General features: G+C 33.5%; 1 protein-coding gene and 1 pseudogene across 1 annotated transcript in view; both read right to left on the bottom strand.

The window, feature by feature from the left end:
• LOC144252874 (1-phosphatidylinositol 3-phosphate 5-kinase-like) overlaps window positions 1–313 on the bottom strand; it is a 146,055-nt gene extending 145,742 nt beyond the window's left edge. The window contains 1 exon segment of the mRNA XM_077794941.1: window positions 155–313. Within this exon segment, the coding sequence (XP_077651067.1) occupies window positions 155–313 (159 nt within the window).
• A 7,938-nt stretch (window positions 314–8,251) lies between these two features.
• LOC144252878 (1-phosphatidylinositol 3-phosphate 5-kinase-like) overlaps window positions 8,252–13,293 on the bottom strand; it is a 28,330-nt pseudogene continuing 23,288 nt past the window's right edge.

The raw sequence follows: 13,293 nt of genomic DNA, 5'->3' as shown, positions 1-13,293 counted from the left end.
ACCCCTAAGTGCACTGCTAACAGAGCAGACACCAAACTTCCCACACTCAGCAACCCTCAGGGTAATGACTCTTTTTACATTTCCATTAAGTCACAAATGCTACCAGGCCTGCCTCACTGATTCCTAGCATAGGCAGAGTATTAGCAGAGCTCACCTTTTTAATGTGTACAAATTGACGAATATCCATATCATCATCCTGGTTCTTGACATCAGGTCGCACTGTCTGAACAACCTGGCAGACCAGTGACACGATGATGTCCCTCCAAGATGGTGACAATGAGTCACTATGGAGCAACTGCTGGAGTAGTGCCATCATGTGGTTATGATTAGCTGAACTATGAAAATGTCAGAAGAAAGAAATGTGCATAGTTAATATAACCAAACACATAATTCTCAAGATATAAGCAGTCTACAATGGAATAAACATTTCAATTACACCTCACAGATGAATCTTCTAGGTCAATTTATATTTTCTCGGTGTATCTGTACTTTAATGATTTTGTATATAAATAAAATCTGTGAATAAATCCAACCAACATTCCCCATTAATTTGCTAAAATGAAATTTCAGTACATAAATGCAAATGTGAACAGACAAGTCCCTTTTTAATAAGATATTTCATCAGAAATCAGAATAGGCTTTATTTTCTAAGTAATCTTTGTATTTTTTGCATTATAAGGAAGAGGAACTACACATATGCCTAAGTCATTGAACATAAAAATGGACATTTAAAATTTAAAAGCTCTCTGCCTTACAGCAATCTCTCCATAGCTTGTTTTTCCCCATTCTCCTCCCTTAGGAGCTCCAGGTTGTTATGATGCCAGCCCAAAGGTGTGAAAGGCAACTCTTTGGATTTTTCCTCCACCTGATGATTAAATAAGGATTCTAAGTAAACATAAAATATGAAGTCAGTATTTTATTGCCATGTTTTAATGCCATCTACTCACATATTTAGAAATTACCAACTTTTCTTTTGAAATTTTTTTAAGTTAGCCAATATAAAATACAGGTATGAAAGGGCAAAGATGTAAAATAAATACATAAATTATATAAAATATATATAATAATAAACATGTACATATATAAATACATTAAAAATATAGAAGCAGAGATTGACAGTGTATAGCTCAGTGGTAGAGCACGTGTCTAGCATGTGCAAGACCCTGGGTTTGATTCCCAGCACCACAAAAGAGAGAGAGTTGTGTATGCTAATTTCACCTACAAAATTACAAACTGACTGCATTCAACTGAAATCTGAATGCTGGCAGAATAATATATAATAGTGGGGGTACTGAACTTTCAAGAAAGAAGCTCAACTCAGATATCCCAAAACAGAAGGTGACAATGTAGAAATCTATATAGACAATCCTTTATGGAGTTTCTTTTTCAATATTAGCAGAGACTTTTAAAGAAACTTGTTAACAAGATAGACCTGAAAATAAACTACAAAGAAATATTAAAACATGATACATAGCAAATTATACAAAGTTTTATAAAATCATTGAAATATTTTAAAGGGTAAAAATGAATCAAGACAAATTCAACAGATAATAAATGTTTTGTAGAAAAGATGCTTATTCTAAATAACTGAAGTGACTAAATAAATGGAAAGAAAGGAGATAGGTAATGCTTAGAAAAATCCTCTAATCCTTTCCCTTTTAAAGCATACTAATCTAGCAAAAAACTTACACTAAACAGTCCAACAGTCATTACATAAAATATGTGTGCATGATGTGGGAGGTACAAGACCTGCACATTTCAATCATATAAACTGCCAGTCTACAAACTTCCAGTTGAACCAGATGCTTAGAAATGAATTTAGAAGGATTGCCAAGTGATCAGTTCCCTTGCACTAACTTGCCCTACCTTCTCTTTTATCCAAAACTCCAGAAGCCAAAAAGACACTGGGAATGGAACTTCTCCCATATTTAAGACCTAAACTAAGAAGTATTGTGAACTAACTGGGTATGTTCTTACTTTACAGTAAGCTAAATAAGGAATGGGTAATAATAGGCTTATATTCTTCTATATTCCTGTTGTCCCCAAGAAACTGATCAGCAAAATTAGTTCTTTAGCCTCTTTTGTCTATTTCTTTTCCGAAGTCTACATGGGAAAGCAGCATCCTCAAATGGATGAAATCTACCTATAGGCTTTTTGATAAAGCTAACAATCCCTGATGATATGTATATCAATATTTAATACTGTATTCATGATGTAAGACACTATCCATGCCTTTAAAAGAATAAAATTCAAAATTTTTTAAAAAGTTTTTAAACAATTACTTTTCAGATCCTTCTCTCAAACCAAATCTAAATTTATATCCTTGTCTTTCAACATTCTCAAAGCCATTATACACATTAAAACTGTGTTAGTAGTACTAATCAAACATATTTTCAGTACTTCTCTGTCAGTCAATGTGCTAAGCCCTAAGGATACCCTCCTGAGCAAAAGAAACACCATCACATGGACAGTTGTTGATAAAATTACCTTTGATGAAGGCGTCACCTATTGAGAGCTGTTGTCCTCCAGCGTCAGATCAAATACTCTGCATATGAAGGAGAGAACGGAGAGGAAGGAAAGACACATGACTATAATGGGCCGGCATAATTATATAGAGAGCACACCCACACACAACAATGTATTACTCATATAAAACCCATCACTGCTTTGTGAACTCAAGAAAGCTTCAGACTAAATTTTTTTATACTTGCACTTCATACTAAACTTAATAACTCAACAGAACCATGAAACAGTTCACCTCAGTTCAAATGTCAGATCATTTTTAACATCATTTTTCTAAATAGTAAATATTCAGATACCAAAACTGAAAGTTTATGAAAACTAAAATCTTTAGTAATTTGCATAAGCCTAAAATATTACATTGCTTTTCTCATATGTAACTGTATTTTAATACATAATGACTTTGTCTATATACAAGGTAGTTCCCAGAGAAGCCATCTGAGAAAACAATGTAAGGTTTTTTAAAATTGCAGAATATAAACTATAAAACAAAGTCATATGAAAGTGACATTGGCAAAAAAAAATAAAGATATAACTTATCAGATTTTTAATAGTTTTGAATTAGATTTTGTTTTTCAAAAATTCTAACCCAACATTGCCATTTGCCAGGAGGTAACTCCTGAACAGGCGCTGAATGCTTTTAAAAATATTAAAGTGAAACTTACTCTTTACTTCCCTTTGAACTTTCCTCTAGGAGGGTGACCAAGCATAGCTCAAGTGGGGTTCTGTATACTATGCAAAGCAAGCCACAACACAATTTAACTCCTTTAAGGTGAATGTTCTCCACAAAATTTTTTCTAAGTTCATTTATAAACAAATGGGCTTTAAAAGGACCTATGAGCCATTATGATCATCTTCCCAACCAGGAAGCAGAGAAAATATTTTATTTAGAAAATTCAAGTGCACCATGCCAAATACAATAAAGACAATGTTATGCTTTATTTTTATATTTCCCTTGCAGAAAATGAATAATGCTAAATTCTGTTAGTTCAACTAATGTATTACAAGTCTTTTACAAGTTTTACTTTTCACCCTAAAGCTTAAATACAAAGGAGACTCCAGAAATTGTGGATTTCCCCAAACATTTATTATGAAAAAATTTCAAGCATACAGAAAATATTGTATACCATCTACCTACATTCAACAATTGCTAAGGACTTGCCGTATCTTTCTCTTCACATATACATATGCTTTTTTCCTTGACCATTTAAAATTACACACATCACATTTTACCAGTACTTCAACATGCATCCTTTTAAAATAAGGGCACGCTTCTTTATAGCCACACCACCAATTACAGACTTAAGAAAACTGTCAATATCTGTTTTTCATTTTTCTGGTACTAAGGATCAAACCCAGGGCCTCATGCAAGTTAGGCTCTGCCACTGAGGTATATCCTCAGCCCCTGACAATACCTTAATATCATAGAACTGGTCCATATTGAAATTTATCCAACTGTTCTCAAAATATCCTCAAACATATAACCAAAAAAGTTCATACATAATATTTGGCCCTATGCTTGCTCATTCTCTTTTAATCTAGAACAGATCTCCTACCTTTATTCTTTTCCATGATAAAGAACTTTTAAGCAACCCAGGCCAAATGTCTTTGTGCAATATCCCACATCTGGATCTGAGCAACTATTCCTTCATGGTATGTTTAATCTGCATCTCTCCCCCATGTTTTCCTGTATATGGGAAATTATATCTGGAGGCTCAAGGAAGCCATTATTTTCTCTTTCTTTTTAGGTCATACTTGCGATAACTTTCCAAGAATGGCTCAGAATTCTGCTTGCACCACATAATAAAACACATTTCAATTGTACAATTCTCTAAGACCAATAGTGAAAAATTAACCAAATCAAATGTCATATTTTAAGTGCAGATATTTCAAAGTTTTTGGTTTTTTGTGGTTGTTTTTTTGTACATGGACACAATATATTTATTTTTATTTGTTTATTTTTATGTGGTGCTGGGGACTGAACCCAGGGTCTCACACATGTGAGGTAAGTGCTTTACCACTGAGCTACAATTCCAGGCCTCAACATATTTTATAAACCCAAATTTCCTCAGTCATAAAAGATAGAGGATAATTGGTAAAGAGCATTGCTTTTAATTCCAATGGAAAAAATCAAACATAGTTAATCCCACTTGTATTTATTTAAAGGGAATGAAAACAGGCAGAAGAACTCTAATCTTTCACATACTCTTTTTTTTTTTTCCATACTGGGTCCTGAATCCAGGGCCTTGCACATGCTAGGTAAGTCTAAGATATATATATATATATACTCCACTGAGATATATATCTCTAACTCTTTTTATTTTGTTTTAATACAGAGTCTCACTAAGTTGCCCAGGCTGGCCTCAAACTTGAGATTTTCCTGTGTCAGCCTTCCCAGTAGGTGAGATTACAAGCATGCACTACCATTACCAGCTCACTTTAGGAATCTTTACTTTCTGATAGGATAATTTTAACAACAAAGAACAAAATATTTTTATCACATTTCAACTTCATAAAGTAAATGGAAAAAGAATGATTCTTAGTATTTAAAAAAATAGTAAGAAAAGAAGGACACAGAGGCACACTTCTGCAATCCCATCATAGTGTAAACTTAAAATAAGTACTGAACAACAGTAAATACAAATTGACAAAGCCCTACAGTATAATTTAGGATCATCCCTTTCCTGCTGCTATCAAATTATTAATTGCCCTTTTAACATTTTGTCCGACCATTAAAATAAGCTATAAATTACTATGCTAATATTAATTGTGGCACTGCTGAGCTCCTACATTCCTAAACACACCATGCTATTTGTGTGTTTCTCATACAAAAATTCCATAGTACAATGGTGAATATGAAATTCTAGGATGTAAAGAAGATAGTGGTTAAAGAATATAAAGTTTCAGTTAGCCAGGGGAATAATTTTTTGAGATCTATTACACAGAATGATGACTATAATAACTATAATATAATAACAGTTTATGGATCATTTCAAAATTGAGAAGATAGTAAATTTCAAGAGTTCACACCACAAAAAATGATAAATAAATGAGTTGATGAATATGTTAATTAACTTGACTTACATTGTATACATGTTATTAACATCTCTCTGTACCCCATAGACACATACAATTATAATTTGTCAATTTACAATTTTTGAAAAGCTCCAAAACCGGTACTTTAAATAATAAATATGATCACCTCCTTCAACTCCCTCTTTAACAGATTTCTAGTGCAAAATTCATTGTTGTCTAAAATGTTTTTGAGAACCATCAAATGCCTAACATCATATAAAATCGTATATATGATATTCTCCTTATCTTATGACCTCATATTAACATAAGATGAAAATGGAGTTGTTTTCAAAATGACTTATTTTACTAAACCAATGCAGCTGCCCTTTACCACAATCCTTTTCTAAATATTACAGTACACCCAATTCACTAAATTTTCCTACAATTTTTCCAACTCCCAATACCACATCAAGAAACCATCTTAAAAAATGTAACTCATCTATCAATAGTCATCTAGATTCTGTATTACCTTACACAATTCTTACAAAATAATCATCTCTGGCTCCATGACCTCAGACCCAAATTCTTTCAACAATCTTGCATGTGGTCTGCCTAAACCTGGCAACAGACTCACTGAAAATAGCAGGACATTTTCTATCTCTTCTCTCTCTTGGGCTTTGCTTTCCCCTTAACCTTGTGTTCTTTCCTGACAAGATAAATCTTGACAGAGAAAAAGAAAAGTTTCTTTCAATATTATACTGACTTCCCTAAATAACCGTTCTAATTTTTCTTTCTTGCTATGGCAATATCTTTTCTCAGATATCCTTGGCCTTTTCTCCAACCTTTAGTAACATCTCAATCTTTAGTGCCATCTAGACTCCTGCTATCCTGTCATTTTCCTTAAGAGTGCTGGTCCCTCTTTTAGATTCATTATCATAAGAACATTGCCACTCACAACTTTTTTAAAGGTTTGAGATCAAAGAAGTTTCAGAGGAGTATGATGGCTTTTTCAACTTCAGGTGCTTCCCTTTTTATTCTCCCTGAAAAATGTGAGGTTGTGCTGTAAAAAAAGGCATTATTGGAACCTCCTGATCCATTCCCCTCTCAACACTCTGAAGTTAGGTTTCCTAAAATACACGTGTGAATGTGCTCAGTAGTGTGCCCCTTGCCATTATGAATTCTATGATGATAGATCAATTTCTTCAAGATTTTCAAAACTTTCTTAACTTTCCAAGAGGTAAAAGCATCAGCAAGTCACAAATGTATTTTATATTCTGCTTTTAGTGAAATGAAACTGCCAATACATATGTCCAGAACAGATGTCCTCTGTAATGGTATACTCTGCCTCTGATCCACATCTGTAAATTAATACTCAAAAGCATCACAATATCCTCCAGGTGACAGTTAATTCTCACAAAAGTGTCATGTCTGCTTCACTGTCCTTTCATGCACACCCATATTTTCTCCATCATTCATCCAATTTCTGTTTTGAGGGTTTCCATAAAGATGTATACCTTACTTATGTTCCTTGCTAGTCAAATCTTCTCCTATCCCACACTCTCTAAATTTCTTATTTTTAAATAAAATACAGCTTATTATTTTAACTCTTAAAGACATTCTACCACATCTTGATAATAACTTACATTGACAATTAAGAGAAATTTGGTTTAGAAATGTAAATTTCTTTCAAATTATTTTAATAAAGATATTTAAGTTCAAAATCTTCCCATTTGTTACATTTTTCTTAAGCTCAAAACAGAGAGGAACAAAGAATTAGGAAAGCAGTCCAGATCTAAGTTCAGAGACAATCTGACCTGAGAAAACTAAATGCTTAAAATTCAAACTTCAGGTAAGATCATACAATAAAATACTTTATAATAATGACTTTTCAGTTATTATGACATAATAAACTCCCATAATTATTCATTTAATCATTCATTTTTTTTTCATTTATGTACTTTTACATAATGCCATGTTAGGGCTATAATTTAAATTGGTTTTGATTATATCCAATAATGTAAATCTCACCATTCATTTTTTTTAAAGGCATTTTATTTTTTATGTACTGCTATCTTAGATTTTAAAAATGATTTATCTAATTTTTCCTTTTACATCAAATGCAATTTGGATATGGCTATTATTATTATTATTATTATTATTATATAAGTAGACTAATATCAACATAACTAAAAATAACAAATTAATTCACTTTTTATTAGAGAAGAATTTTTTAGTAAATATACTATATGTATAATAGGCCTTTTAAACTCCAGTAGAAAGATGTTTTAAATGTGTGAATAATTTCCCCCAATTTAATTCAATCATCTGAACAGGTTTAAATAAATATGTTATTATAAAATAGCATAGGTGAATAGGCTTTAAAATGTTAAACAAAGATAAAAGAATAGAGCAGAACATCCATGTTATAAATGCAAAGAAATGCCACCTTGGAAGTTGCACATTATGGGAAAAGCAGTCAGATGTAGGTCCTTTTAAAAGACTACAAGCTTTAAACTGGGCATGGTGATACTGAGGGAGAAAACAAGAAATAAAAAGAACCAACCAAAACGATGTAGGGAGGAGGTATGGGGAAAATGAGAAAGGGTGAAACAAAACCCACATCAAATCCCCTCAGCCATACTGGAACAGAGGAAGCCAGAAGGACAAGCTGGCATGAGAGCCCAGCTCTCCAGCCTATTTGGATTCCAGATGGTGACTACCTCCTACCTTTTTGGTCAGCAGGGTGAGGGGGCACATGTGGGTACTTGGAGGGCTTCTTGATATGGAAGTTGACGTTGTCCAGCTCCACGTTCAGGCTGATAGACGCAGCTGAGTCACTGTCCACTGTGGACTGCAAACTGCTGACTGAGGTGCGCTTGCTAGGACTGGCAGAATCTTTTAGTGTTGGGGAGGGGAAAGAAATATAGGGAGAGGAGGGGAGTAAAAATGGGTTTTATCAGGGTATTAGAGGAAAGTAGAAAAATGTTTTTAATATACAAGCCCAATGTGCAATACCAAAATGGATACAGTATTTTCATGTACTTCTGTGTAGACTTAATAAAATTTGAACAAATTTAAATATAAAATCAATTTTTAAAATGAATAAGTATATTGGAGGTTCTGCAGAAAGAAAGTCTGATATCATAGGGAAGAGGTGAGAAAGTTATCTGCTATGATATTATTTGCTCAGAGTTATTTTTAAGCTGCTGCAAACTATAGACTACGGTAAAATCTGAAAACATACGTTGCCTAACAAGTTAGTATCTCAAGAAAATACTGTATCTAAGACAAGGATTGCTACTAGATGTTTACATCCGGTTGAAGCCATAAATTTTAAAGCAGATTTTTTTTCAACGAAATAAGTAATGCACTCATTTTACCATACACACATAATGATCCATAAAAACTAAAATGTTAGAAAGTAAAACTCACAGCCAAATTATCGTCACCTTCTTCAGCTATCTGTTCTGTGTCGCTGTCATCAAACTTTATGTCTTTAAACCAGGATGGCTCAGAGTGTCCTTCCACAGAGTTCACGGAGTCACTGTCCGGAGAAGGTGTCTCAGAAAATTCTGTACTCTGAAAGTATCAAGACAGGATCCAAGCAACTGACCCTCAATGTCAACGATGCTGGGGGTATCACACAAGAAATAAATTGTACCCAATATTTTTATAAACATAACTGAGTAAATTTATTTAGAAAAATAAACAAATTAACAAGAACTAAGCTATAAAATATTATCATACAGGCAATTCCATTGTTAAACTGTAATTTTAATTAACTAGAAGTCTTAGGTTAGCATGTTACAAACACAATATTTCTTTGATATAGATTTTACAGGGTTTTATGTCATCCTTTAGTTATCAGAAAAGACTACACAGCATCTAGTCTAACCCTAAACAAACTCTGGGTCACATCCTGAAAAAATAACTGTCATACTTTAACAAATATACACCAGTCTTCAGGGTCATTTCTAACTACTGAGTTTCTCATTTTAGGTGCTAGGGATGTGCCTCAATGGTAGAACACTTGCCTGGCAGGGGTCAGGAAAGACATGCATTTAATCACTAATACCTCAAAAAAAAATTTTTAAAGTTATTTAGTAAACATACACACACAACATATATATTTAGTGTGTGTATGTACTTTATATATATATATATATAAATATACATATATGGTTATATAAATATTTTTAAAATTTTCTATCTTTAAGTAATTTTCATTTCCCTTGAGTTAGAAAAAGATATTATTTTATCATCAGTGCACAGTTTAATAGTACTAAAGAGTCAAAATCTGTTTCTATTTACTTTCCATTTTTCAATCATTTTGTTATACATGCAACTTTTAGTTATAAAAACATAAACAGTAAAAGTGAAAGCTATTAAATGACAAACTATAAGTTAACTATAAAACTAAGCCAAGTTTAAGCAAAACCACACCAAATAAAGTATTTAATCCTAATAGCAGGTTTTCATCTTTATTACCTTACTTTAAAAAAAAATATTTTGGGCTGGGGATGTGGCTCAAGCGGTAGCGCGATCACCTGGCATGCGTGCGGCCCGGGTTCGATCCTCAGCACCACATACAAACAACGATGTTGTGTCCGCCGAGAAATGGAAAATAAATATTAATTCTCTCTCTCTCTCTCTCTCTCTCTCTCTCTAAAAAAAAAAAAAAAAAAAACTTAAAAAAATAAAATAAAATAAAAATTAAAAAAAATATATTTAAAAAGGAGAAAACAGCATTGGGACTAGTGGTATAGCTCAATAAAAAAAAAGTTGTAACTTTCCTCAAACAGCAAGGAAAATCTATTAGAAAAAAAGTTTCTTTGGTTAATTCAATTACTTTTTATTCTCACTGATGAAGAAAGACTTCAAAACAAGCTTGTTACATTCTCATTAGGAGTAAAAAAATGAAGATTACCTGCAGTGGTCTGTAGAGTGCATACTCATCCCTGAAAAGCTGGTCATGATGACTAACACAATCCAGCCAACGTCCATCAACCATTGCTTGTCCAATTGCTATAGCTTGTGCCCTGAATTAAGAGCAAGAAACATGAAATATTTTAAAAGTCAGTCAGAATAATTTTATAGTATGACATAATCTTTTTTTTTCCAGTTCAGAGTTCGAATTTCAAATTATCCTTGGACAGATAAGGAATAAAACAAGAGACTGGGGAGACTGGATGCAAATTAAAAAATTCGTCTAGATACCATAGTAAAGGATGAGAACCTATGGTAAGGCAGTCCTAAAAACCTTATTTTAATTACAGGAAATACTCAATGCATGCACACACCCCTCTCCATAACGGAAGAGTAAAAACATGCTAAAAACAGCATGCCTCCTACAAAGAACTTACAGTCTTGATGAAAAAACCTCTTTCTTAAGATCACAATACCTGGTAGCAGTATGACCATTTCGGATTAGCCAGTTAACCAATTCCTTTCCTACAATGCAATTGGGATGGGTTCTCAGCCAGTACCGGTGATCCTGAAACTCCATTCCACTACTGTGATGGCAGATTTTTTTCAACAGGTCCTTTAACTGAACACTGTCCTGCAATACATTGAGAGCAAGTGTTACTCATAAGAATGCTATTTACCTGTACAGATGCTTTCCTGTGATTTTCACATTCATAAAAGGAACTTTGATTTGCATTTCTTTAGAGCAACTAATTTTTTTAAAGATTCTTTTTTTATTGGTTGTTCAAAACATTACAAATCTCATGATACATCATCTTTCATACATTTGACTCAATTGGGTTATGAACTCCCATTTTTACCCCAAATACAAATTGCAGAATCACATTGGTTACACACTCACACTTTTACATAATGGCATATTAGTGACTATTGTATTCTGCTACCTTTCCTATCCCCTACTATCCCCCCTCCCCTCCCCTCCCATCTTCCCTCTCTACCTCCTCTGTGTTGTTCAATTCTCTCCCTTGTTTCCCTCCCCCTTTCCCCTCACGACCTCCTATATGTAATTTTGTGTAACATTGAGGGTCTCCTACCATTTCCATATGCTTTCCCTTCTCTCCCCCTTTCTCTCCCCCCACTCGTCTTTGTTTAATATTAATCTTTTCCTCATACTCTTCCTCCCTGTTCTGTTCTTAGTTGCTCTCTTTATATCAAAGAAGACATTTGGCATTTGTTTTTTAGGGATTGGCTGGCTTCACTTAGCATACTCTGCTCTAATGCCATCCATTTCCCTGCAAATTCTATGATTTTGTCATTTTTTAGTGCTGCGTAATACTCCATTGTGTATAGATGCCATATTTTTTTTATCCATTCATCTATTGAAGGGCATCTAGGTTGGTTCCACAGTCTAGCTATTGTGAGTTGTGCCGCTATGATCATTGATGCGGCAGTACCCCTATAGTACACTCTTTTAAGATCCTCAGGGAATAGTCCGAGAAGGGCAATAGCTGGGTCAAATGGTGGATCCATTCCCAGCTTTCCCAGGAATCTCCATACTGCTTTCCAAATTGGCCTCACCAATTTAGAGCAACTAATTTATATGATTTAATATAAATGATGCATACATGAGGAACAACTTGAACTAATTCCAAGCATGACTTTTCTGTTAAAAATCAATGATCCCAAGTACTATATTTTTGGATCAATGGCACATATTATCCATCTCCTAGTTAAGTACAAAATATATTCTTCTTTTTTGGAAACTGGATAACGGTAGAAGATGTGACAACAGGCAAATCACAATAATCTAAGGTACCTGTTCCTGGTAGCCTTTATGCCACCATATTCATTCCACCCTTTTCAGCACCACCCAACTGCTAGATAAATCTTCAAAAAAAAAAAAAAACTTTATCCATTGCTCAGCAACTACAGATTCAAATCTAAACTTGAGTGACCAAATTCATTGCCTTTCACTGGGTAGTCCCAAATAACTGCACTCTCAATGCCCACACTCTCCAACTTAAATTTTCTCCCAATTAATAAATCCTACTTTATTCCATGGAAATGCCATGCTTATTCTTATCTCTATACCTTTCCTTACATCTATATATAAGATTCACTTTCTTTACTACTTATCCAAATCCATTTCGTCCTTCAAAACATAGAGCTCAATACCTTTTCTGACACCCTAATTAATGATCAATTTTTTAAATTTTATATCATTCGTGACGCTTTTTAGTATTAAGACATATATGTATTTATTTTACCGTTAAAAACATTTCTATTGATTTGATTTCTACCTCCTGAATTAAAAGTTGAGGATAGAAGCCATATCTTTCATTTCTTTGAATCACTCTGTGGATTGAACACATGATTTTATATATAAGCAAATGGAAGAAACTAAATATTATCTCACATAAACTGAATAAACTGTCTCAAAGGCTTCTCCATGTGTATAAGAAACTTGTTTCAGGGGGCTGGGGATGTGGCTCAAGCGGTAACGTGCTCACCTGGCATGTGCAGGGCGCTGGGTTCAATCCTCAGCACCACATAAAAATAAAAGATGTTGTGTCCACCGAAAACTGAAAAATAAATATTAAAAAAAATTCTCTCTATAAAAAAAAGTTAAAAAAATAATGCTTCAAATTTTAAACAGCAAGCTTAACCTAAGAGTTAAGCTCTCTTATATTATGTAGGAAACTGAATTCTGATCTTGCCAGAAGAAAGGGGTAAAAAAAATATTAATGCAATAAGTAGAGAAAGAATACTGACCAGTTTCTCAGGTGATCTGAGTAAAAAGTTAAGCTAATCATTTCTGTTTAACTGATATGC

This window comes from Urocitellus parryii, unplaced genomic scaffold (genome assembly GCF_045843805.1).
Source record: "Urocitellus parryii isolate mUroPar1 unplaced genomic scaffold, mUroPar1.hap1 Scaffold_62, whole genome shotgun sequence".
NCBI lineage: Eukaryota > Metazoa > Chordata > Mammalia > Rodentia > Sciuridae > Urocitellus > Urocitellus parryii.
The sequence above is the reverse complement of the archived record's forward strand: the minus strand, read 5'-3'. Positions and strand labels throughout refer to the sequence as shown.